This window comes from Chiroxiphia lanceolata, chromosome 7 (assembly GCF_009829145.1).
Source record: "Chiroxiphia lanceolata isolate bChiLan1 chromosome 7, bChiLan1.pri, whole genome shotgun sequence".
Classification (NCBI taxonomy): Eukaryota; Metazoa; Chordata; class Aves; order Passeriformes; family Pipridae; genus Chiroxiphia; species Chiroxiphia lanceolata.
The window spans coordinates 38,399,440-38,425,360 of NC_045643.1; the positions used below are offsets into that span (position 1 = coordinate 38,399,440).

Sequence of the window (25,921 nt, forward strand, 5' to 3'; positions counted from 1 at the left end):
GACCTGTCCCATTTGGTAAACTGCAGCTGATGAAAGGATGGGAGGAGCCTTTGATCCCATCTCCTAAGACTCTTGATTGCATTCACCACTGCACACTGCTCTTGTCTTTGCACTCTGTTGGTTCTCCAACAGCAAATACTTGACTCTGCTGCCCTTGCCCTGACACACAGACCCCTCCTCCAACAATGGAAGAGAACACAACAGACACTTCTGGGCCAGGAAAGAAGCACTCACATCGCTCTGCAGGTCATACACTGTCTTGGCATGGACGACGTCGTTCTGGTCGGGCAGGCAGGTCCAGCGGTGCAGGGGGTGCCGGTAATCGGCGTCGCTCACCAGCTCCTGGCACTTCTTGGCCAACACGATCCCCAGCATGTCCACAGGACTGCTGAAGTTTGTCTTGGACTTCTCAAAGGCTTTCTTGTACTCCCTGTCACTCTGGATCTTGGCCACGTGCATCGACCACACCATCTTGGGGTCGTCCTCGATGTTGCGGGCCCCGATGTGGTGGCCCAGCTGCTTTCTGTAGGCAGTTTTGTATTTGTACTGGTGGAAGGCAGAAACAGCAATTATCACCTCTTTTCAAGCTGCAATTTTAATTTCTCTGTTGTTAATATTGTGCTTAATCCCTTTGCATCTAATAGTTGCTCGTTTTCTTGTTTATTTTCCCAACATTTTAGCATTTTATATAAGGTCCCTCAAATATTATGGGATCTTTTACAGTTATATATTATGACATTTTAAATTACTGTATTTCATTTAATTAACTTTACACCATTAAGAATTACGCAGTCTTGGAGGAGGGCAGCAATATAAGAGTGGTAAAACTTTAGACCTCTCCTCCTTTTAAATATAAAACATGTTAATCCAAAAGTATATTCCCCCTCAGTGCCCCTCTATTATTTTTCCTGTAAGTTTTACCTCACTGGCAATGTCCCTGGATGCCTTTGCTGCCTGGAGAGGGATGGCATCAGGAGGAAGGTCATAGCCCTTCTTCTTCAGCTCTTCATATCCCACCTTGTAACGTTTCTGTTGGAAAAGGATTCAAAGGAATTATTGCAAAGACATTTTTCCACAGAGTTTTTGAGCGGTACAACTTTACACCCCCTGACTATTGAAAATAAAGCTTGGGTTTCCAAACACAGCTTGATCAAACTAAATTCCATACCTTGCTGTTAATTACATGTATTTTGTAACTGATTATATATATAAAAATTACTATCTGAATGTTTTCTGATACCTCATTCAAGATCAATATTTCCTTCTACTAAATATATTAATCTGAATGACTCACAGAGGTGAATAGTAGAGCCCCATGATTCTCTACACTCAATTTCAAACGAGGTTATTTTTGTTTTCCTGAGCTTTCATGATAGAGCTCTTGATATTTCTTTACCTTTGCATATAGTCTGTATTTGTTCCTTTGTAGCCAGGATTTTTATGTGAATTACAGAATGTTATGTAATTCTAAAGGGGCAATTTAATATAATCAGACATTTCCACAGGAATGACACACTTACATCACTTGTGTTAATCAAGTTTGACTTAGCCAGCAAAATTTCAGGAGTATCAGGCATGATGTGAACCTGAGTCTTGTCCTTGTTCCAAGCTTCTCTGTAGAGGATCTGAAAGATCAAACAAAAACCTTGTCTGATCCAAGATTCCCCAGCACAAGACTAATTTCAGTTTATCTTTTCCCTGCAATAGCAAAGCAAAGCTGTACTATGCAAGAATTAGGGATGTAAACAACACAGGAGATTAAAATCAAATAACACAATGACTTCTTGGTGAAATACAACCTATTTTTTCTTCTTTACATCCGTGTAATGCCAAGGCAACAGCATTAAGGCAATATATCTACATACTACCTAGAAAAGGCCTTATCTGTAGCTATTACTGGGTAAGTTATTCAGTACTAAAACCTTGATCTTCAGAACAAGGCACAGTGACAACAAGCAGGGTGGCACTGACTGTAAATACCTGCTATTTGTATATTTTAAGCACATGTTTTGATATGGATATCATTTAAAAATGTCTATTAATGTAAGTATTTATTGAATCCCCTAGAGGCAACTCACATCACTTCTGTTTTTGGCATTAGACTTGGCCAAAACGATATCCATGGCATCTGGGATACTTGTGAACTTGATGGTGTCTGGGTGCTGCCTGTACTTCTTCTCACTCAGGATTTCAGAAGCTTTTTTGTTCTTCTCAGCTTCCAGAGATCCCAGAGGACTCCATCCAATGCCCCTGAGCCACTGTAGATCTGACTTATACAAATTCTGTTAAGGATGAAAACCAAAGCCACAGTAGATTATTTCACTGTTCATTGATGAAAAGACTAACTGGTATTTTAGCTTCAGTCTGATCTACACTGACATCAAAGAGAGTTACCAAAGATATTTTCCAAAAAGCAGTAATTATTTTACAGGAAAATGAGTGAATTAAACTCAGAGGAAGCTTACATCACTCTGCAGTTCATTGACCCTCTTGGCCTCGGTGACATCAACCTGGTCTGGCAGACACGTCCAGCGGTGCAGGATCCGTTTGTAGTCGATATCACTGACCAGTTCCTGACACTTCTTAGCCAGGAGGAAGCCTAACATATCCACAGGCATGTTAAACTTGGTCTTCCACTTCTCAAAATCTTTCTTGTACTCCCTGTCACTCTGCATTTTAGCTACTTGCATAGACCACAACATCTTGGGATCATCCTGCAGGCTGCGGAACCCGATGTGGTGTCCCTGCTGCTTGCGGTAACCTTCCTTGTACTTGAACTGCAATGAGAGGGATTGATCATCAAATTACAAGGGTAAAACAGCAATATATTCTCTCATTCAATTGCCATTACCAATTAATTACCCCTGGAAGTGCCCAAGGCCAGGTTGGACGGGGCTTGGAGCAACCTGGTCTAGTGAAAGGTGTCCCTGCCCACGGCAGGGGCTGGAACGGGATGAGCTTTAAGGTCCCTTCTGCCCCATTCTGTGACTCTATAACTCTATAAAAAAGCAACTTGTTATGGCATTTCAGGCAGCTTTAGTAGCCACTTGATCAAAGGGCACCACTTGGTGACAGTGAATGCTCTCCCAGGAGTGGAAGAGGGCATGGCTAGAAGGTCTCCTGTGCCACCTGATTCACAGTCACTCAGAATTCCTAAGACTGACACACAGAAATACTTTGGTGAATAACATCATCAACAATGAAAAATGCAGATGCTTAAGCACTGGAAACATCTCCTAATGATTATTAAAATCTCTTGCACAAATGCAGGAGCTGTACTCATGCCAAGTTAGGGTAACAACAGCATGTGTGTCACCACATGTGTTTCAGAGCTGGGAGGAGGATTTCTCTGTGTAGGCACTGGGTCCAGCTCATTGGGCCAAATTTGCTGCTGCTTCGAAAAGGAATCATCCAAAAGAGCAGACAGCTCCTCACTTTGTATCACTAACAATTCCATGGATGGACCACAAACTTTGCACTTGTTAAGATGCCAGAGAAACCTTTGTTAAATTGTTTTCTGCACCAACAAGACCAGACCAGGAAGGAGTTTTTTGTCAGCAATTTTGGTTTGGACTCCAAGCCACACCTTAGAGAGAGGTGTGTCTCAATCCAGTGTGACTGCAGGTTATAGCAACTACATCAAGTGTGTGTCAGAGTCAGAAATGTTGCTTACATCACTTGCAATGTCCCTTGAAGCTTTGGCAGCTTTCACTGACATGGCTTCAGGTGTGAGGTCATAGCCTTTCTTTAGCATTTCCTGCCAGCCCAGCTTGTAGAGTTTCTAAAATTGAAAACAACAGGAATTAAAAAGTCTTAGTAATATGAATGTCACCTTCTATTTAGATACACTAATGATCCATATTACCAAATTATAGGCTTCACTTACAATGGAAGGGCTGCTAGAATAGGAACTGAGAAGTGGGAAGCTGATAAACAAGGAACACAGGTATTCCAAGGCTTAGGATAGGCATTAAATAGTTTTTTGCCATTGCAGCAGCTTCCTACTGGAGCTTGTCTTGGGGAATTTGAAATAGATACACCTGGGATAACTGTTCAGTTGGTTTAACAAAATGGTAATTTGTAAGGGTTTTGTGCAGCCATTCCATTGCCAAGTAAGTCTGTGCACAGTGGATTTTAAGGACAGACACTTGCAAGTCCCAGATTTCCCTATGAGCAATGAAGAAAAGCAAAACCTGAGGATTTTTTTCTGGTACAATTTTCACTTTCTCCTATTCGAAAGCTGACAGAAAAGAGGGAATCACTGCATGTATTTCTTTTCCCCAAGGTTAAAAATACACACAATTAACTTGTAATTTTACAGTAAGGAATTTTTAACTGATTTTATGTTAAGCATAGAGTGTGGTTTATGCAATTCTAGATTTCCAAAACAGGATTTACATTTTCCATACATTATAATGCAATTTAGTCTGTTAGTTTGTAGCCTGAAGCTGGTACTTAATGTTACTCTTAAAATATTACTCACATAAAAACTCTTGCCTCTGTTCTAAACCCCCAGCAGGTATTAATTTAAAATGCTAATAGGAAGAATTAAAAAACTCTACCTGACTGTAATTTGTCTTGTTCTGTTTTGCCTGAAGAATATCTGGTGTATCTGGCATCACATGGACCTGAGTTTTATCCTTCTCCCAGGCTTGAGTATAAGCATGCTGTGGATGAAAAGTACATCAGAAATGTTGATATAAATGTTGATATAAATGTTGATATAAATGACAATTCTTTAGGGATTTTCACCTTTCTATTTGTGCACTTTGTGCACTGAGGGGTAAAAAGAGATGTGCTGGCTTAGATTTATTGAGATGTGCTGGCTTAGATTTATTTTACTATGTTATGACCTAATCCAGAATCAACTGAATTATTATCCAGTCTTGCTTCCAATGAAGTCCAACTATCAAGATTTTCAGGAACAGTAATTTTTATATAAGAATGGGAAGAATAGAGCTTGGAGAAAAGTGAGAAAAGATTTTTCAACAATGCTATTTATCAATAACTGTTTCACTAAGAAACAAAATGAAGAAAGAGGAGCCTGTGACAGTTGTTTTTCCCAGTGAAATGCTGCTCCATAAAGGTGGTGACAGAGACTTACAGACTGTTTGTTGGAATGGATTCTAGGTGAGTGTTTGCCTAATTTCCCCCACAAATACTCACTTTGTTCATGATATTTGCATTCTGCTTTGCAAGGACCAAGTCCATGGCATCATTTGGTTTGGTGAAGGAGAACTGGCTGGGATGCTGGCGGTACTTCTGATCGCTCGCGATCTCCGTGGCTTTCTTGGATTTCTCCACGTCCAGGGAACCCATAGGACTCCACCCAATGCCCCTGAACCACTCCTTGTAATCCTGCTTGTACTCATTCTGCCAAGAGAACACAAAAGGAAAGGTTACAATTCCCTCTCAGGCACATGGTGGGACTCCTGGGGATGGGCCTGTGCAGGGCCAGGAGCTGGACTCGATGATCCTTGTTGGGTCCCTTCCAACTCGGGATATTCTGTGATTCTGTGAAACAGCTCACACAAAACCATCCAAAAGACAGCTGTGGTGTAAGAACAGGAAAAAAGCCCCAAGAATTAAAACAGGAACTTACATCACTCTGTATCTGGTTCATGTTTCTGTAGAGTTCCAGGCTCATGGCATCTGGCAGGAGCATGTACTGGTGGATCAGGCGCTTGTAGTTGGTGTTGGTCACACGGCCTTGGGCCTCCTTGGCTGCCACCACGCTGAGGGCATCGGTAGGAGTCTGGTAGTGGGTCTTGCTCATCTCATAGGCCTTCTTGTACTCCCTGTCTGACTGCATCTTGGCCACTTGCATGTAATGGACAAGCTTGGGATCATCCTGGAGGCTGCGGAAGCCCACGAGTTTGCCCTTGTCTTTTTCATAACCTAATTTGTATTTGTACTGTAGGAGAACAGAAACAGAGGCTTTAATTTGTTTAGATTGGACATCAGGAAGGAATTCTTGGCTGGGAGAGTGGGGAGGCCCTGGCACAGGTTGCCCAGAGAAGCTGTGGTTGCCCCATCCCTGGAATGTCCAAGGTTGGACAGGGGCTTGGAGCAGCCTGGGACAGTGGAATGTGTTGGGATTGCAACTGGATGATCCTTAATGTCCCTGCCAACCCAGGCCATTCCATGATTCTATGATTCATTTGCTTCATAAGAAATATCTATCTTATAAGGAAAATACACCCCCCCCCCTCAGATTAAAATAAGATTTTGACATAGTTAAAACATCACAAAGCATATAGGGGTGGTGGCTTTGTCCTCTTACTCTTAGGGTGCACTCTAAAGCAAACCAGATGTCTGAGGTGCCTTCAAAAGCAGGGTATCTAAACCACTTTCTTAAAATGTATTACAATATATATTAAAATGTATTACCATATATTAAAATGTATTACAATATATATTAAAATGTATTACAATATATATTACAATGTATTGCAATATATATCAAATACGTCAGAATTATTTACAAGCCAGAGAATAAAGAGACTTCATGTATTTGGCATCTAAAATTGAATTGTGTCAAGAACTGAACTCTTTTCAACACCTAAAATGGATCACTTTTGATTTTAAAGAACTTACATCACTGGCAATTTCCCTGGAAGCTTTGGCAGCTTTAATAGGGATGGCATCAACTCTGAGGTCGTATCCTTTCTTCCTGGACTCTTCAAATGAAGATCTGTACATTTTCTGCCAAAAGAAGGAAAATCATCTTTAAAAAAGCAAAAAAATTGCATGTTTTCCACATGGACAAATGTTGGGGAAAAGTTATGTCTATAAGGATGTCAGATTAAAATAAAAAAAAAAGACACAAATATATCTCTTTCTGCCCACATTAAATACACAATTACAAGCAATATTTTATTTAGATTTAACAACTGGCTATCAAAACCTGTCTATAATTTCACCTGTTACCAAAAGAACAGGTGCAATCTGCAAGAATTTTTAGTCCAGTACAAAACCTTGTGCATGGGGAAATAAAATAAAAAATAATAAATGCATTAACAAACACGAATAGTACTCAAACTGTACTGTCCTGTTAGCAACTGTTATATTTTAATGACCTACCTGAACATTTCATCATCTGACTATAAATAATATGGGTTTTACTTGGCTACTTTTGGTATTCAATTTTGGGGAAGGCAGCAGGGAAAAGTAAAATTAATAACTTTTTGGGAAATAATTACATTTTAGCAAGGTGAGAATTAGAGAGACTTATTTTTGCTGTCATCTCACCTATTCCTAATAAAAAATTAAAAGCAAGGTCAGAGCCTTACAAACAGTACTCACTTCACTTATGTTAAATGCATTTGCTTTTGCCAGAACAATCTGTGGAATATCTGGGGTGATGTGAATTTTCTTTTTGTCTTCTTCCCAGGCTTGTTTGTACTTGTGCTGGAAGGATTAAAAAAAGGATGTCAGCATTTCTATTTATTAAATAAAAGAATTTAAAAGGCTATTACCTATTTGAAATATTTGAAATATCACCTCACCTTGACACTGAGGTGATACTAAATATCTCTTATTTATTTTTATCTTCTTATCTTTACCTTTTATATTTTTTATTTTATTACTAACATTTATCCTAACAGTTTGTCTCTTTATTTTAGCACTTAAAATATCCTCATTAGCTGCAAAAAAATCGATGGTTTCTAAAATTGTGCCTACAATAAGATTGACTCTTACATCAGGTAGAGTTTGTTTCTTACTTCTGCAAACCTAAATGAATTTTGCTGACCCCTTTCTCACCTCATCCATGATTTTGGCATTATTTAAAGCCAAGACCATGTTCATGGAGTCCATGGGAACAGAATATTTCAGCTTGTCCGGGTGCTGCCGATATTTCTTCTCACTGACAATTTCCATGGCTTTTTTGTTCTTCTCAGCTTCCAGGGAGCCCAGTGGGAGCCACCCAACCCCCTTCATGGTTTCATCATAATCTGCTTTGTATTGATTCTGGAGGCAGAAAGAAAAAACACCCCAGATACATAAAAAAAATAAATCTGTAAATCCTGATACTTCTTCCTGTTTGTGAAATTTGGAAGCACAAGATAAAAGCTACTAATGAGAAATTAGGCTTTTCCTGTGTTGGCCTGCACACAACTATTGCTCCTAAAGAGCCTGGTGGGACCTGTGAGGAGTTAATATCCATTTTACTTTCATAAAGTTACTTATTTTTGAGCTGAAATTCTTTAGCAATAGGTGTAATTTCATATTTCAGAGCCTGGAAAAAATAAAACTGCTATAATTGAAGAACTCATTTAATTTACTACCTTTTAGTATATAAGCTGAACTAATTCAACTAAGAAAATAGCTGAATTTATCTTAATATTTATTTTAGTTGTTCCCTGCTAGTCAGGTTCCCTAGACCTTCCCAGCTACACATAATTATGATAATCTTTGGAAAATAAGTGGTTCCAGACCGGTCACATCCCAACCTACTGTTAGTCCAATGTAATAGTATATACTGGATTATAAATCCATATAATCTCACAGTGTGCTTTCCTGAATGAAGCATGGCTGTATTTGTAATGCAAAGGTTGAAGACCCTCTTACTCACATCGCTTTGCAGCTGCATCATGTTTTTGGCCAACTCGATGCTCATGGCATCGGGCAGGACGTTGTAGGTGTGGATCAGGTTTTTGTAGTTGGCATTTGTAGCCACTTCCTGGGCTTTCTTGGCTGCCACCACACTGACCATGTCCACTGGGGTCTGGAAACTGGTCTTGGCCTTCTCATAATCCTTCTTGTATTCCCGATCCGACTGCATCTTGGCCACCTGCATGAAGTGCACCAGCTTGGGGTCGTCCTCCAGGCTGCGGAACCCGATGTGCTTCCCCTTGGCTTTCTCGTAGGCCAGTTTGTACTTGTACTGAGGAACAACAGCAAAAAACTTCAATTCCAAACTGCACTGTTAAGTTCAGTCTTACCACTGAAAACATCAGGTCTGGCCATTTGAACTGAATTCCAGCGAATGGCATCACCCAACTCACATCGCTGGCGATGTCTCGGGAGGTTTTGGCAGCTTTGATCGGGATGGCATCAGGCTGCAGGTCATAGCCCTTCTTCTTGTCCTCCTCCCAGCCAGCTTTGTAGAGTTTCTAATGCCAAATATAAAAGAGAACAAGCATTATAAAGGCAGAACTACTGAAGAGCCTTACATCTGAATTTAAATAGTTTTTCAAAAGACATTAAAATGACACCAGTTTTTGATCTCAGTGCCCAGCACGAGCACAGGAACTCACATCACTCATTGTGAGCTGGTTCACTTTACACTGCAGGATTTCTGGGGTATCTGGCATAACGTGGATGGTGGTCTTCTCTTTGTTCCATTTATCTGTGTAGAGCCTCTGCAATGAAAAGGTCACCTTTAGCACTGAAAAGTTACCAAACTCTTATTTAATGAATTGGCTTTTGTTTTGCTCATTTGCAATAATTAATGTTATATAGAAAGTCCCATAAGCATCATAAATAACCTTCACAAATATGAGTGCTGAGGGACAACGTTATCTCCCTCCTTTCTTCAGTACTTTGAGAAATTTGTAAAGTATGTTTTGAGAACCTGCTTTTTATGAAGGATTTTTATTTCACAGATGCTTTTTGCAGGGTAGACATGGAATAAGGATCAGTGGTGTCCCAAATAAATGTGGATAAATGTGAAGAACTCCACTTTTCAAGGACAATTGTACAAAACTGAGAGAATTTCAGGGGTTTTTCAGCTCACTGATAATTAAAACTTTCTACAGAAAAAAAGTCAAGGTTACTAAAGCACTTTAAACTGCGAGAAGACATCTTTAATCACATACACAAACAAGAAATCATTATAAACAGATGAGGAAACTCCCTTAATTATGAACAGTCTGAGGCTTCCATGGCCTCTCAGTGTCCAGCCTTAACCAAGCAACCACTACAGCCACTGAAACTTCAACAATTTCAGTGAGAATGCACGACTTTACAAGCCAAAGACCCAAACTCTGGCTCATCCATGATCACCTGAACAGCTTCTCACCTTGTTCATGGTCTTGGCATTTTGCTTGGCAAGCACTTGCTCCATGGCATCCGTGGGGATGGAGAACTTCAGCTGGTCGGGGTGTTGCCTGTACTTCTTCTCACTGAGGATCTCTGAGGCTTTTTTGGCCTTTTCTACCTCCAGGGACTGGATTGGTACCCAGCCAACTCCTCTCAACCAGTTATTGAAGTCAGATTTGTACAAATTCTTTTAAAAAGTAAACAAGGAAACACAGTAAGGCAAAGGAAACGACAGTGCCTATATACAGAAACACAGGTAAGGCCTTAAAACTTCTCCTGGTCGTTCATTTTTGAGGGGAAATTTAGACCTAAATAAAACTTAAATATAATAAAGTCAGTATTTAGACCCCATACATAACCCATGATCTCTGACAGGATAAATAATAATCACAGTAATAACACATTGTAATTATAAAATGACATGAATTTGCTGGGAATTGGAAAATATGTAGAGATACAAAGAAAGTTGTTACTCACTAGATAAGTTCCCTAGAGCTTATCAGCTACACATAATTCTGATCATCTTTGGAAAATAAATGGTTCCAGACCAGTCACCTACGTCCCAATCTACTGTTAACCCAATATAATCTATATTGGATTATATAAGTGAATTTTTTAGCCTTAAAAGGTTAATAGTGTAACACACTCATTATGAGAAGAAAATAATGAGGTGATTAATGATTACATACATCACTCTGAAGCTGCATCGCGTTCCTTGAGAGCTCCAGGTTGACAGCATCAGGCAGGAGGGTGTAATTGTGGATTGGCTGCTTGTAGCCCATGTTTGTAACCACTTCCTGGGCCTTCTTGGCCGCTGTCACACTGAACATGTCCAGGGGAGTGTGATATTTGGTCTTGGTGACCTCATAGTCCTTCTTGTACTCACGGTCCGACTGGATTTTGGCCACGTTCATGTAATGAACGAGTTTGGGATCGTCCTGGAGGCTGCGGTACCCGACCTGTTTGCCTTTGTCCTTCTCGTAGGACTCCTTGTACTTGTACTGGAGACACAGGAAAAGAGAGGTTTGCCCACTTGGGAAAGAGGAAACATACTTTGATGATTTTAAAACACTAAGTTGCAAAGTATTAACCACTGCAGTTCATTCTACAATCTCACAAATTGTACCTACATGCCCTCCCTCACCATTGCCACTGACACGTGATATTCCACTGCCATGGACTTCTAACCCCTAGGGACATTCAGCTCTTAATTAAGATAGTATATAAACTATGATCTAATAATAATATAATAATAAAACAACAATATAATATAAACTATAATGATAAATCTTTGAACCCCCTCACCAAACAATCAGATACCCCAATATTCAATTGGGATGTTCAAGAGGGGGGTGGAAGAGTCACTTGCAAGCTTTTGCTAAAGCAGAAGGACAGGTCTCCAGCAATTAAGGACAGAGCATAGGTAAATAATAATAATAATAATAATAATAAATAAAGTTTGAAATGAGCTGGTGAATCCTTGAAGCAGACAATATGCTGCAGAAAGCTGCAGTGCTGTGAATGACACTCACATCACTTGCAATATTCCAAGAGGCTTTAGCTGCAATAATGGGAATGGCATCAGGTTTCAGGTCATATCCTTTGGCAAGGGTTTTCTTCCAGTCTGCTTTGTAGTTAGCCTTGGAAGGGAAAAAAGAAAGGAATTCACAATGTCAGGAGCAGCAATTTTAACCAAGTGTTTAAGTCATTATTTTTATTACAGTCATGGAATCAAAATATTCAGTTTAGTCTGAGAAATTTCAAGGAAAAACGTTCACCTGCACAAAAACTGCAGTTCTATTTGGATAAATAAATCTGCTACAAAGATAATCATTAGTTCCACAAGCATTTTTGGCAATTTTTATTTAGAACAACTCCATCAGTGGCATTTTTGCAAAGCCTTTTCTCATTTGACTGAACCTTCAGAAATTTTTATCCTGTCAGCTTCAAACACAGCCCTTGTGGTGTGAAAGGACTGAAGAAAGCAGTCTGGTTGATTTTTTTATTATCAGTGTGGACAGAATATTTGCATTTCAAGGCTATTAAAGGCAATAGCAGCTTTTATCTAGCTCCTGGAAGGCCGATAATGCCACCAAAAATTTAATATCATAAAGGCAATACAACTGATACTGTCAGTGGAGATCTTTCTGGTGTTGGATGGATGCAAGTAGGGAGGGAAAGTAGGCAGACTGGCAGCTGAATAGCAGGAAAAAGCATTCTTAACTTCCTAGTGGAATTCCCCTTTGAAAGCCCAGCAGCAGGAAGCAACACACAGAGACCTTGTACTGCTCACCCAGGTAATGGTTTATATAAAAATAAATGATATAAGTCTCCTAAAGTATAGGAACCTGAATAATATCATGCTGGTTTTCTCACTCAGTTTATAGCAGTAAAGCACTGAAATGTGTTTATGCTCATGAATGCTCAAACAGCTGAAAAAATCTGCTTAACAAGCACAAAAGCAAAAGTTGAGCTGAATTCAGAGCTTGGGCACTTGGGATAGGAGAGGAACAGCACCACTTTTCACATCATAGCCCCTTGCTTTGAATTCTTCCAATCCCATTTTGCAACAGGTCTCGAAGAAAAGGTGAACTTAACAGAAACTTCATTTGGATCAAGAGCTCTAAATTCCAAATATACTCACATCACTGATGTTGTAGGCATTAACTCTGGCCTGTATGAAATGGGGCACATCAGGAGGGAGGTGGTACTTGTGAATTATTTCTTCACCTTTGGATTTATACAATATCTGCCAAGAAATATAAAGAAAGAAATTTAGCAGCCCAAAATTTAATTGTAGATTAAAAAAAACTATTAAAAAAAGATGTGATTTCCAGGTGATTTTCCACTGGAACTGTGAACATACACACACAGTCACCCAGACATTTATTTCAGGAGTTCTCTTAAAACTGGAGGATGGAGTGAGAGAGGGCAGAAATTGGTAATGTTTGCTAAGTTTACTCACATCACTCAGCTGTTTGCTGTTGATCTCTGCTTGCTTCTGTACTGGAGAGTCAGTGACTGCAGTGAATTTGATTTGATCAGGATGCTTTTTGTAGGTGTGCTGAAGGAAGATAAAAAAATACATTGGTAGAAGAGGCATAAAAAGTATTTTCCAAGTATTGGTAAAGTAAATAAAATTATGAATAAAGTAACTTAAGCACTTTCAAAGGATTAATTTTAAAATATGTTGAGTTAAGTAGCTGAATGCTTGAGGTTCATTCTTCATTTTGGTACTATTCCTTTAATTTTATGGTTTCACTTATTAAAAAAGGGATTGTGCAATATCTGTCTCGATCACTAGATGTCACAAAAGGCTCTAAAATAGGGATGGAGGTTTTTAGAAGTCACTTAAGCTCATCAAGTCGAATTCAAAAGCACTGAAGTTAAGAGGAATCACTCAGGTAATTTTTACTCCTGTTCTTTACTTACGTCTTTGCATTGCTCCAACTTCTTAATCGCTTCATACTCTTGAGTTATGGTCTGGGGGAAGTAGCATTTTGTCTTTTCCTCCTCATAATCTGCTTTGTAGTTTTTCTAGGAGCAAAATCAACATTCAGTAAGAAACCACAACCGAGCTTTCTCTGAAATGAAGGTGTGGTGGGGAAAACAGGGCAACGGCCACACTCACATCGCTCTTCATAGCTTCCACTTGCATGCAGTGCGTGTGATGTGGGTCCTCAAAGCTGCCCAAATAGTGCCCCAAAATATTCTTTTGATAGGCCTCCTTGTATTTCACCTGGGAAAACAACCCTGAGCTGACAAACAAAAGTAATCCAGAGGGTCAGGACTGAAGGACACAACATAAATCAAATACGTACGTCGCTGAAATTCTTCAGAGCGGCGTCGGTCTGGAACTTGGGGGTGTCACAGTAATTCATCTTGTTGCCTTTTGACTGTTCATAGGCTTCTTTGTATAATTTCTGCAAGAGAAAATAAGGTCAGATAATGCAGGGGATTTCACTGCAACTCACCCACAGCACGTTAAAAATTGCAAGAGGAAAACTGTGAAATGGTGGCAAAGAGATGATTTCCCACAGGACTGAGAAAGAGATGACACTATTTTCCCAATGATTTTTTAAAGTAACTTTTTTTAGGTTTGTAAGGGAAGCCAGAAAGGTCTGACTAATTGTTTTTGAAGTTCTGACACCGAAAAATATGTAATCTCTTTCCATGCAGATGAAAACAGCAAGAAGAGAGAAACTGAGAAGGCTGTTACAGTGATAACCAGAATACAACATATGTAAAAGTACCACATATTTCATCATGATTGTATCAGTTGAAATTCCTTAAACCAGTAAGGGAAGAACTTCCCTCTTGTGATCCATTATCCACAGGGATCTAAATGTATTATAAAGTAACTAGCTATCCACATGCCACTGCTACAGCCCCACTCATCCCTGGAGAAATGACTCTTTACTTGACCCATTCTGGCTGGGGGCACCTCATGATAAACACAAATACAAATACAAAACTAAAACTACTGAGAGATGCAAAGGAGAGGCCTTGGGAAGAAATGAAGAGTTTGGTTTCTTGGACATGACTGAAACTCATGATACTTACATCACTGAGAATGTTGCCTGCAGTTTTTAGTTGCTTCAGCAATGGGTTCTCTGTAGCAGGAAGCACATTATAATCTGCAATGGCTTTCTTCTTTTCATAGTCTGCTCTGTATTTTACCTTGAAAAAGAAAAACAAAAAGGGCAAGGTTTTAAAAATCAGTATTAAAAGCCAAACATTCACTAACCTGTGTAATTGCCCAGAGAAGCTGTGGCTGCCCCATCCCTGGAAGTGTCCAAGGCCAGACTGGACAGGGCTTGGAGCAACCTGGGCTAGTGGAAGGTGTCAGGGCTGGAACAAGATGGGCTTTAAGGTCCCTTCCAGCCCAACCCAGTCTGGGATATGATTCTAACCTATGCTATAATCTTGAATTTTTCAGAAAAAAATGCCCCTGGTTACATAACTTCCCATTCATGGTGGCAAAGGACCATGAAAGGTCCTGACAGAACAGTTTCAGGGCCAGTTTGTCTGACTGTGGGACTGTTGTCAAGCTGAGCAAATGGCACACCCAGAACTCACCTTACTGACGTTCTCTGAAGCTCTCTTATTGGCTTCATACTCTGGGGTTTCAGTCTGCATGAAGTAGATTTGGTCTTTCATGTTTTCAAAGTCTTCCTGGTATTTCCTCTGTTAGGAACAGACAGAAAACAATGTATCAAATGCGCTTACTTTACAATCAGACATCCACAGAGTGGCTTATTTTGGAAAGGAGAAATATCACCAGAGGAGCAGGCAAATTATATCAGTATTTTCCATGTGCACACAGACAGAGGATAAAGCTGTTCAAGATTCCCTGAAGAATCCACTCACCATACTTAGATTTTCTGCATTCATTTTTGCAATGGCCACGTCATAGCACGGAGTTTGACTCCACTTGCCTTTGACTTTGTTTTTATAGTCCTCATGGTAATTAATCTACAAGGAAATCAAACAATCAAATTTAATCCCCAAGACACAGATTCATTTTCACTTGACAAGTTTGGTTGTCACAGTTGTATTTTTAAAGTTGCTTCACATTTTACATCTGCCTTCTAAACACTTTGGTAGCCCCTGTCAAAAACACTTTAAATATGATTTGACCAAACCACTTCAGTGTTCAGTTATTGCTCTTAGTTCCTCCCCTGACCTAAAAAGGGTAAATAGGTGGCATAAATAATCTCTTTTTGAACAAAGTCATTAATAAGAAGATCTCTCTGTGATACTTCACTAACACATTCCTTTAGTTCTGTTTTCTCACTGCTCACATAATACTGGGACATAGTATTGCCCATTAGTTAAGTAAGAATTTACTGTTACTACTGTTCATTATTTTACTCATTTCAAAGAATTATGATACTGATCTTGGGGTTTACATGTTACAAAATCTTCTTGATGACAATTTACCTTTTAAACTGTGGAATCGTAAGATTACAGAAGTTTTCTCTAAACAAAATTATTTCACCTTCCAAATGGGTTCAATATAATATTTTATGAGTGGTTCTGCAACCAGAAGTGAACACTGTAACTCTCTAATCTTAAGGAGCAGATAATGTTCAACACACAATAAAATAAATAAAATAAAATCATGCTTGTCCTAAATTCTGAACTGAGTTAAAATCCTACTTCTGCCTTACAAGATTATACAACTTGGTTCCAGTTTCTTCAGCAAATTTGGTTTTCCTGCATATCTTTTCTTTCTCTTTGTCTTTCTTTAGGTACCTTTTTGCCTCTCTAACTCACAAAGTGAGGTTTCTACAGGAAAAGCCACCACATCCTACTCACATTGCTCAGCTGCCTTGTCACCTTCTTGGCCAGTTCCACATCAGGGGGATCTGGCAGGGAGGTAAATTTGGCTTTCTGTTCGTTGTGCCCTTTTTTGTAGACAATCTGAAAATGGGGAAGAAATACAGATTTCCAGCAACTGCCAAGCTGAGCATCAGAACATTCAGCTCTGTTCCCACCCCATTAACTACAGCAGTTCTGCCCACAGCCACTGCAGCAGGAACCCCTTCAATCAGTGTGTTACCAGTGAACATCTGCAAAATTCACTGAAATCTTGACCTGAAATCCCCGATTGGAGAGTTCCAGGTATCCAAATATCAGCAAATCCCACAGCCCTGCCAATTCCTGACTTTGCTTATCATTGTTTTAGAGACAGATTTGCAGACCCACAACGGTGAACTGGACTTAGAGTCAACCCTGGCAGGGAGCTTCTCCATCTGAAATCGTTTTATTCAAATGTTTAATTTCAAATATTATAAAACTATAGTGTAGAATAGAAATAATCTACTGAGTTATGCTGGAACCCAACTGTGTTTTTGGTACTCACATCACTCAGAGCCTTCTGAGCCTGGGCCACCCTCCTGAGCTCTGGGCTGTCGTTGTAGGGATAAAACAGAGTTTTGTCTCCTTCCCACTCCTCAGTGTAGAGTTTCTAAAGCCCAGAAAAACACCAGAAAGCTCATTATGAATTAATCTGTGCCTTGGAAAGCTTCTCTCACTTCAGCTGCTTAGAGCTGGGATTGTTTTCTCTTACCTTGCTGAACATTGCTGTGTTTTTTATTGCATTCACAAGCTCTGGAGCATCAGGGGGCAGCAGGTACTTGTCCTTATTCTCCTCCCAGTTCTGTTTATATAATACCTGGAAGGAAAGATCAGCCAGTTGGTCACTCAATCACTAGAAAAATATTTACTTTTGTGAATATTGTGTAAATATTGTGAATAAACTACCTGCTCTTGAAGGCAGCAAATGGGAACATTTAAGATTGTATTTATATTTATAAGATATATTTATACCAACTTCTCTGCTGTCCCTCCCTGTGCCTCTAAATTGCTCTATAAATATTGCTTTAGCTCAGAACTTTATTCATATCAGCAACTTCATGATCCACAGATGTTCAGTCAAACCCACTCACCTTGCTCACTTGCTGGGACACTTTCTTGGCATGTTCTATATCCATGGCCTTTTCATCCACGTGGCAAATAGTCCTGGCAATTTCCCCAGCCATGCGGTATTTAACCTGGAGGGCCCAGAAATTCATTTATTCTACAGCAAAACTGCTTTTTTCTCTTAAAGAAAATCAGAATATTGACATTTTGACACTTCATGCTGTAAACATCCAAAACATGAAGGGACCTAGAAATGAAGCCTATGGAAACCAATGGGTTTGGGGAATTAACTGAGGAAGAAATGCAGCTTTGAGAGAGGTTCAAGAGATGGGATTCCAAGCCAGAGCACTTCCACTCTGTATAATGAGAGGTCCATCCCAGGATATGCAGTGTAGCTCCATTTCCCAGTCCATTCCCACGTAAACACTGGCTGTAGTGCCAAACCAACACAGTCACATTCCCGTGGCAAAGCAGCAGCTTGGTTGGAATTATCACTTCTTATCCAACACCCAAAATTCAGACTTAATTTGCTTCTTAACTACTCACTAAACATTATTTTCTCCTGTAGTTGCCACCCACCTCACTGAGCTGGTCCTGCACTTTCTTGATCCTCCGAATTTCTGGGGTATCAACTGTGGAAGCATAAGGCTTTCCTTTCTCTTTTCTAAATTTTTCTTTGTACTTGTTCTGGAAGAAAACAATGACAAACACAAATAAGACACAGCCTAAAGCTCTGACAGAAATCTATTGGCAATTGTTGCCATATTTATCTGGTTAGGATAAGAATTTGGGGTGATTATTTAATAATAGAAACGAGCATTGCTCAATTACACCTACAGTTATGCTTATTTTAACCAACTGACTTTATTCCATCTGACACAACAGGAGAAAAATCCATCTCTAAATTCAGTCTGGTTTGGATCACCTTTAATTGATTATATCCTCTTTAGTAGCTTAATATTGGTATTAAGCTACTACTACTACTAATTATATATAATACATTAAATTTATATATATAATTGATATATAAAATCTATAATTGATATTAATATAGATCTAAACTTGTATAATAATTAAGAATTGACTATTGATATTGTTATGATATTCAGTACAAATTTAAAAATAAATTTAGTCATTTGCAACATAATAATCAAATAATCCCTATCCAATCTTTCCAAGGTGTTCCCCAAGAAATAAAAGACGTGGGACAATCTTACCTCACTGAATAGGTCCTTCATTTTGTTGCTGTGTTCCAGGTAAGGCGTCAAAAACTTGGATGGGTCCACTTTTGTCCGGATTGTCTTTTTCCTGGCTGGAGGTGCCGCATCCTCCCCAGAAGGTTTGTCCTGCTCCACACTGTAGGTGGTTGTGGTAGTTTCAGGACCTGTGAACTCTGTGCTGACGGTCTCAGTGATTTCAGTGACCACCTGGGAACAAAGAAATGAAAATAATTACTTGCCTTATAGCTCTAAAAATTCATTATTATAAGTATTTTTCACCTCCCTGAGCGAGTAAAAGGGTGCTCAGTTTATCCAGATCCACGTGGAGACAAAAAACCAGTTACATTTTTCCTGCTGGGATTATCCATTATTCCTACTGTACATCACCCAACCTAAAAAAGCCACAAGGAATTAAATGTCTGGCTGGTTTCTGTATCAAACTCATGTAATTATTCACCAGAGGATCTGGAAGCTGCCTCTGCTTAATATGTATAAGTCCAAAGGAATTTAAATAGTTTATATTCTTGTTTATCAACAGATAAACACTATTATGGTCTGCAAGCAATAATTTTAACACCATGGTTCTAATGAAAAGCAAATAAAAATAATTATTACAACTTAAAAACGTGCTCCAAAATCACCTAAATGAGAGTCAGATTTTATTTATTATAAGATTTTTTATAAAAAACCTGACTTTAAGGTCAGATTTCTGATAGCTGTTTGCAGCAGTATGAGACTGAACTGAAAATACGTCAAGAATTGAACATTTAATAGCTTTGGTTTCTGCACAAGCCTATGCAATAAAGAGTATTTCATGGTAACATAGGAGAGAGTTGAGATATATCTATTTTATAAACAGAATTTCAAATTGTGGCAACAAATCCTTGGTGACCCAAATATTTGTTACCAGTGACATGAAGAGAAACCTGCAAACCATCAGGTTTTTTGGGGAAATTGCACAAGGGGAAGGGAATATAACTGATACATCTAAAGTGGTCCTCTAGATCATCCCACAGCAGAGGAAATAAAGTATTAAACAGCAACTCATTGGTGCTATTTGTGAGTTTAATGTGAAAAATTAAACCTCAGAATACAAAAAGGCTACTAATTTAGAGTTACACATTAATTACATGCATATAGATGCTATATGAATAATGACAGGGACCTTTACCTCATGTGGCTCACCCTCCTCAACAACTGTCTCCTCAATGTAGTACTATTAAAAAAAGAGAGGAAAAAAAAAATCATTGTTAGGTCAGATTAGCAAATTGTAGCTTCTGTGAAGCTGTTTTAAAATCACACTTCTGGAGGAACAGGGCTGTAGTTCACAGGTACTGATGGAGTCATCTGGTAATTCTGAATATCCGTTCATTTTTTGCATTCATGATTGCATGTTTTCCATACATTCCTCAACTAATCATCGTCCAAGTAATTAATGAAGGATCGTTACCTAATTGTACCCACAGGAGGGAAGGCAATGATGACCACAGCAAAAGAATCAGCATTTAAACCCCAGCATTTTCCAGGTGTTTGGTGATACTCTGAGGGGGCTGTAGCAGGTTTCTCTAAGCCTGTCCTTGGAGTCATTCCTACCTACAGATCCTTGAAGGACACCAATAATTACTGGCTGCCAGTTAAGCTTTGTCCTACTGATCTCAACTTTGAGCCTGCTGATTTTCCACCCACTTTATTGTCCTCTATTTACCCCACATCTCATGAATCTGGTGATACAAAGAGGTCTCCCTGAAGCAGTCAAGATACACAACCTTCACTGCTTTCCCCTTGTCCACAGCAGCTGTGAACTCATCATAAACACTAACGAGATGGGTCAGCCATTGTTTTGCCCTTGATAACTCAATGTTTACTGCTCCTCACAACCTTCATGTCTTTCGTGTCTTTAGAAATAGCTTCCCAAATTATTTGCTCCATGGCCTTCCCAAAGAATGAAGTGAGGTTGACCAGCCTGTAGTTCCCTGGATCTTCCTCCTTGCCTTTTTTGAACATCAAGTTGAAGGAATGGAGTTTGTAATGTTTTAAGTCTTTATGTTCCTCCCAAGTGTCCTGATCCTGCTTCCACCTTCAGTATATTTCTCTTTTTTTGTGATTTTGCTCAGTCAGGAGCTCCGTGTTCCTCCACACCAGCCTCCTGCTGTGTTTGACTTCTGCACTTTGGATAGAACCACGTGCTCTGAGGAAATTGTTCTAGAATATCGCTCAACTCCCCTGGGCCCCACAGGATCTTCCCTGAACAGCCCCAAATCTGTCCTTCCGAAGTCTGGGATTGTAATTCTGTTTATCTTCCTCACTGTTCTCTGAATCTTCAACTTCACGAGTCCTGTGGTCACAGCAGCCATGGCTGCCCTTGACCTTGGCATCTTCCACCACTTCTTGCTTGGTTGTGAGTAGCAGGTTCCACGGAACATCTCTCCTAGTTGGGAAACGGAGCTGGGAAAGGGTCTGGAGCAGCAGGAGGGGTTGAGGGAGCTGGGGGGGCTCGGCCTGAAGAAAAGGAGGCTCAGGGGGGACCTTCTGGCTCTGCAACCCCCTGACAGGAGGGGGGAGCAAGATGGAGGTTGGCTCTTCTCCCAAAGAACAATGGACAACACTATAGGAAACAGCCTCTGGTTGCGCCAGGGGACGTTTAGATTGGATTTTGGGAAACATTTATTCACCGAAAGAGTGGTTAAGCGTTGAACGAGCTGCCCAGGCAGGCGGCGGAGTCACCATCCCTGCAAGCGTTCGACGAACGAGTAGACGTGGTACTTTACAACATGGTTTGGTGGGCATGGGGGTGGACTTGATGACCTTGGAGGTGTGTTCCAGCGTTAACAACTCCGCTATTCTCCATCCTTAGGCTCGCCCTCCATCACCCCCGAGGGAGCCCCGAGCCGCCATTTCCAGCCGCGGCCGCGCGATGGCGCCGTCGGGCGCTAAATGGCGGCCGCGCTGAGGGGGTCGCGCGCGGCCCGGGGCTTCAACCTCAGAGATCTCCTCCCTCAAACATCTCCGCTCGCTGCCAGTTGAGGGAAAAAAGCATTTACGGACATTACCGCACCCGCTGTAGTAACCGGCAGGGATTGTATCCGTGAGGTGCCGAACTGCCAGAAAGGAGAAAATGTAAAACGTGGGGTTCATGTTTGGAAACCTCCTCGGCGATACCTGCTCGGGGTCACTTGCCAAAAACTGCGGCAGCAAAAAAGCCCTTCAATCGAGACTTTAAAAAATTCTCATTGAAATTTAAGCCCTTTCGGCAGAGCTGTTCCTCAAAGTTAGTTGATGCGACCGGCTCGTACTTCCCGACCTGTGATATATTGGGTTGTTTGGGGGCGATTTCTGCTCTCTTGCCCAGACATGCTGGGCCCACCTTCCAAAAACTTTCTGCAAACCTTCCACTTCACCTTCCATCAAACCTTCCACAAACTTTCTACAAAACCTTCCACCAAACCCTTCTGCAAAGTCTTCCACCAAACCGTCTGCAAAATCTTCCACAAAACCTTCCACAACACTTTCCACGATCCTTCCACAACACCTCAAGTAACTCAGCAGCAAAAGTTTGTGACATTCCCTTCACAAAACGGCTACAACGTCAAGTACGGGTTAGTAATTCCCGAGAAATTAAAAAAAATAGTATCTTAAAATGCTCAGCGTTGCCTCAGCTACTCAATATTCAACAACCATCTTCTAATTCTTTCAGAAGATTAATTTCTGATACAACTCTTGGAGGTTTAAAATCATGGATTCATATAAAAGTGGGCTTTTAGTTAAGAAAACTCTGGAAAGGTTTAACCTGCCTTAAAATTCCACCAAATGCCGTTGTTCCTCTTTTATGTAACTTCTCACCATGAGTGCCCTGAGGGAAGCTACTAAGGCAGTGCCACCTTGGTCTGTCTGAGGGATGCGACGGCAGCAAGGTGGTCACCGAAAATTAAAAACAAAGGATGAAACGGGGCTGTGTGGACAGAAAGCCCAAAATAACGTAATTCCAGCTGGAATAAATAAACTTTGACAGCAAATAAATACCTATTACTGAGAGCACACAACGCTCAGGAAGCACGAAAGCAATTATAAGTGCTAATAGGAAATTTAATGAAGGCTGGTGTTTTGTAACTAGGTGGTACAATGTCTTTAAATGGACTTTATGAGTGGTAACTCGTTGTTTTCCAAAACACATTTAACTAATCCATTTGGTTTTACTTCATTCACTGTTTGAAATTCTTAAAGTCCGCAGCCAGGGCTCGGTGCCCTCACATCACCTAAAATCAACAGGTCACCAAACACAGTGTGGTGACAATGAGTTGTGAGGTGCCTGCATTTATACTCTTCTTTTCCTCAAACACTGAGCAACTTGCTACAATAATTTATGTATTTAATGACACATATGTTAATTTCAGAATAGCAATAATGCAACAGGTAAGACCACTCTGTTGACCTCACGGACTCTTTCAATAGCAAAGTCATTGCTCCAGTGACATTTGCTCATAATCCTAAAATGTAGGGTCCCCAGTTCCTGGGGATTCTTTTAATTGAATTCTGAGTTTAAATGACCTCTTGGCAAATTAATCTCTGATGGAACTCCATAGACAAAGAATCAGGGAACTACAGAGTGGTTTGGATTGGAAGGGACCTTTAAGCCCATCTTGTTCCAACCCCGACAACTTCCACTATCCAGGTTGCTCCAAGCCCCATCCAACCTGGCCTTGGACACTTCCAGGGATCCAGGGGCAGCCACAGCTTCTCTGGGCAACCTGGGCCAGGGCCTCACCACCCTCACAGGGAAGAATTTTCCCCCAATATCCCATCTAACCCTGCCCTCTGGCAGTGGGAAGCCCTTCCCCTGGTCCTGCCACTTAAATCTGGCTCCATCTCTGCAACTTCTAAGGCCGAACCTGGTCATGGTCCCTCAGTGGCACAAACCTCCTGCCTTTCTGCATTGCAGTGGGCACAGAGGCAAGGCTAGGAAGGGGCTCCCAAAGTCATCCTCTCCAGCATGGATTGGGTGACAGAGGGCAAGCCAGGAGGGAGAAGAGATGGCCCAGTGCATCTATAATTAAGCAGAAGAGTAATGAGGAAACCTTGTGCTGTGGGTGTAGGAGGGTTACAGTCCTTATTTAAACTCAGAAACTATGGCAGGAACCAGCAGACTTTGCTCCACTGAGAGCAACTGTTGTTGTTTGTTGTGGGTTCTTTACTGATTAAGCCATTTAATAGATATCTAATCATCCCCTAATCTTCAGAGAGCAAACAGCCACCTATGCTCCTGAGCAGAGTCTCATTAAAGTGATTAATATATTCATTCACAAGGCAGGAAACAATTATTTCTACTCTTAAGATTTTCTTCTTACCTCCACAACTTCCTCATATTCTTCTTCCTCCATTCTGAGGGTTTTCTTCTGTCTCTCCCCCACTCACTGGTCATGCAGCAAATAAAAATATGAATAAACAGGATTAGCCCAAAAGTACCATGAGAAGTGACAAATCAAGCTCATAAAGCACCTGGAGTCATGATCTAGTCAGATCCTGTATAAAGCTGGGATCTGGCACTACTTTGATTATTATGGAAAAACATGGGACTAAATTTCAAATATACTGATATAAGTTACAATTTTAGACAAATACTTCATTCCAATAGTTGTAACATCAATACTGGAATCCAAAGAAAATAAAAAAAAGAAGAGATTTTTTGAAGTATGATTTGGGTTCCTTATTACAACAGAATTATATGAAGCATTTTCCTTTTCTCTGTGACTATTCTCTCCTCTTTCGTTATATTACTCAAGCTCCCATTTGAATGGGAGCTTTATCTGTATATTCTGTGATATTCATTCATAAGTGAAAGCCTAATGTAGAAAAATGTAATAAATATTTTTTTTTAAGCGTCTTTTGGTTAATGAGGCAATTTCTGTCCCTCCAGCATTAGCCTATATTGATTCTCTGGGAGGTTTTTTTTTAAGCTCTTGTGGCTTTTTTCTCTCTGTTTCTTCAGACCTGCAAAAGATGAAATTGCACAGAGTTGGCTGAATTACAAAGCACAGATTACTGTCAAAAATTAATTAACACACCGATTTTGCTGCGAGGCAGAGCTACAATTTTCCACCGGAGCCTGCAGCCCTGTTTCTAATGTTGGGAGGGGATGAGGCTTTGGAACAGCTGCTCCTGAGTCCAGGGATATTTGCCGTGTAAGCTAATCCTGCCAACTGCCCGTTGAGTTTAGCTGGTTACACTGCAATTCCTTCTGAGGCAAGGGAAGTCGAGTAACCCAGGTTAAATATAGGAACATGGGATACTGTCCCTTTTTAGTTTCCAGTGAGGTGAGAAAAATTGCCAAAAAGTTAATTTGTTGAACGAGATCATTAACTATTAAAATAAATCAAGAATAACTCCATTAATGGGCGGCAAGTTGCGTGAAAAAGTGGGCCAAAGTGAGTGATTAAACCCAAGAAGTGGGGATTGCATATAAGGATGTAAACTATAAAAACTGTCACAGTTATAACCTTCAGTTACACTCCCAAACACGATTCCAAGTGCTTTCCTCCTCCTGCAATCTGCAACTGGTTATCCAGGCGGAAGACTTGTCTTCCACGGGCAAGGCATGACAACTACTCCCAAAAAACTACCAGTTGGGGAAACAGCTCAAGGTGCTGCTCTAAGGAAAAGAAGTCAAACACGATTAAAATGTTCTTACCAGCAACATCCAGCAAATATCCTTTGGAGCAAAGCCTCTCCAGCCTTCCCTCCTGAGCAGCAGTGGGAGAGAGCGAGCGGGTGCAGCGGCTCCCGAGGACACGTGTGGCCAGCACGGCCAATCCGGCTCCAGCCCGCTCCAGTTTCAGCCCTAAATATACTTGGTGACCCCGGAGCAGCCACCTGTTCCCAGCAGCATGGATGGAAAGGGAGCTGAGCACCTCGGTGCTCCTGAGGAAACCAAAACACACCAGAGTCTGGCCTGGCTTCTCCAGGTCTCTGCTGAAATGGACCCCCCAGCAGACCAAGGGAACACTCCAATGGAAAAAACACAGGGGTTTTCTTCCTTCAGAGTTGATAAGAACAAGGAATTTGAATTTATTTCATTCCTGAATTGTACCTGAATCAGAACTGCCCCAATTCAAGAATCCCTGAACTTCAGAGCAAGGAGTCTGGACTGAGAACTAAATTTTCAGTATAAATACATCTTTAATTCCACCTTGTAAGTTCACCTTTGTCAACTCGATGCAAATCACATGTCAATATTT

General features: G+C 40.5%; 1 protein-coding gene across 1 annotated transcript in view; it reads right to left on the bottom strand.

Annotated features, from left to right (window-relative positions):
• Positions 1 to 25,458, bottom strand: part of NEB (nebulin) — a 100,992-nt gene extending 75,534 nt beyond the window's left edge. Inside the window, exons 1-35 of the mRNA XM_032694029.1 lie at positions 25,375 to 25,458; positions 24,035 to 24,100; positions 19,864 to 19,908; positions 18,690 to 18,899; positions 18,052 to 18,159; positions 17,499 to 17,603; positions 17,120 to 17,224; positions 16,913 to 17,017; positions 16,366 to 16,470; positions 15,415 to 15,519; positions 15,124 to 15,231; positions 14,608 to 14,724; positions 13,866 to 13,967; positions 13,676 to 13,783; positions 13,477 to 13,581; positions 13,010 to 13,108; positions 12,689 to 12,793; positions 11,577 to 11,684; positions 10,734 to 11,045; positions 10,025 to 10,231; positions 9,261 to 9,365; positions 9,009 to 9,116; positions 8,576 to 8,887; positions 7,765 to 7,971; positions 7,306 to 7,410; positions 6,598 to 6,705; positions 5,603 to 5,914; positions 5,167 to 5,373; positions 4,563 to 4,667; positions 3,674 to 3,781; positions 2,466 to 2,777; positions 2,079 to 2,282; positions 1,521 to 1,625; positions 922 to 1,029; positions 235 to 546 (exon numbers count right to left, since the gene is read on the bottom strand). Of these exons, the coding sequence (XP_032549920.1) occupies positions 235 to 546; positions 922 to 1,029; positions 1,521 to 1,625; positions 2,079 to 2,282; positions 2,466 to 2,777; positions 3,674 to 3,781; positions 4,563 to 4,667; positions 5,167 to 5,373; positions 5,603 to 5,914; positions 6,598 to 6,705; positions 7,306 to 7,410; positions 7,765 to 7,971; positions 8,576 to 8,887; positions 9,009 to 9,116; positions 9,261 to 9,365; positions 10,025 to 10,231; positions 10,734 to 11,045; positions 11,577 to 11,684; positions 12,689 to 12,793; positions 13,010 to 13,108; positions 13,477 to 13,581; positions 13,676 to 13,783; positions 13,866 to 13,967; positions 14,608 to 14,724; positions 15,124 to 15,231; positions 15,415 to 15,519; positions 16,366 to 16,470; positions 16,913 to 17,017; positions 17,120 to 17,224; positions 17,499 to 17,603; positions 18,052 to 18,159; positions 18,690 to 18,899; positions 19,864 to 19,908; positions 24,035 to 24,067 (5,010 nt within the window). The 5' untranslated portion in view covers positions 24,068 to 24,100; positions 25,375 to 25,458. The remainder of the gene's footprint in view (positions 1 to 234; positions 547 to 921; positions 1,030 to 1,520; positions 1,626 to 2,078; positions 2,283 to 2,465; positions 2,778 to 3,673; positions 3,782 to 4,562; positions 4,668 to 5,166; positions 5,374 to 5,602; positions 5,915 to 6,597; positions 6,706 to 7,305; positions 7,411 to 7,764; positions 7,972 to 8,575; positions 8,888 to 9,008; positions 9,117 to 9,260; positions 9,366 to 10,024; positions 10,232 to 10,733; positions 11,046 to 11,576; positions 11,685 to 12,688; positions 12,794 to 13,009; positions 13,109 to 13,476; positions 13,582 to 13,675; positions 13,784 to 13,865; positions 13,968 to 14,607; positions 14,725 to 15,123; positions 15,232 to 15,414; positions 15,520 to 16,365; positions 16,471 to 16,912; positions 17,018 to 17,119; positions 17,225 to 17,498; positions 17,604 to 18,051; positions 18,160 to 18,689; positions 18,900 to 19,863; positions 19,909 to 24,034; positions 24,101 to 25,374) is intronic.
• Positions 25,459 to 25,921: the final 463 nt, after the last annotated feature.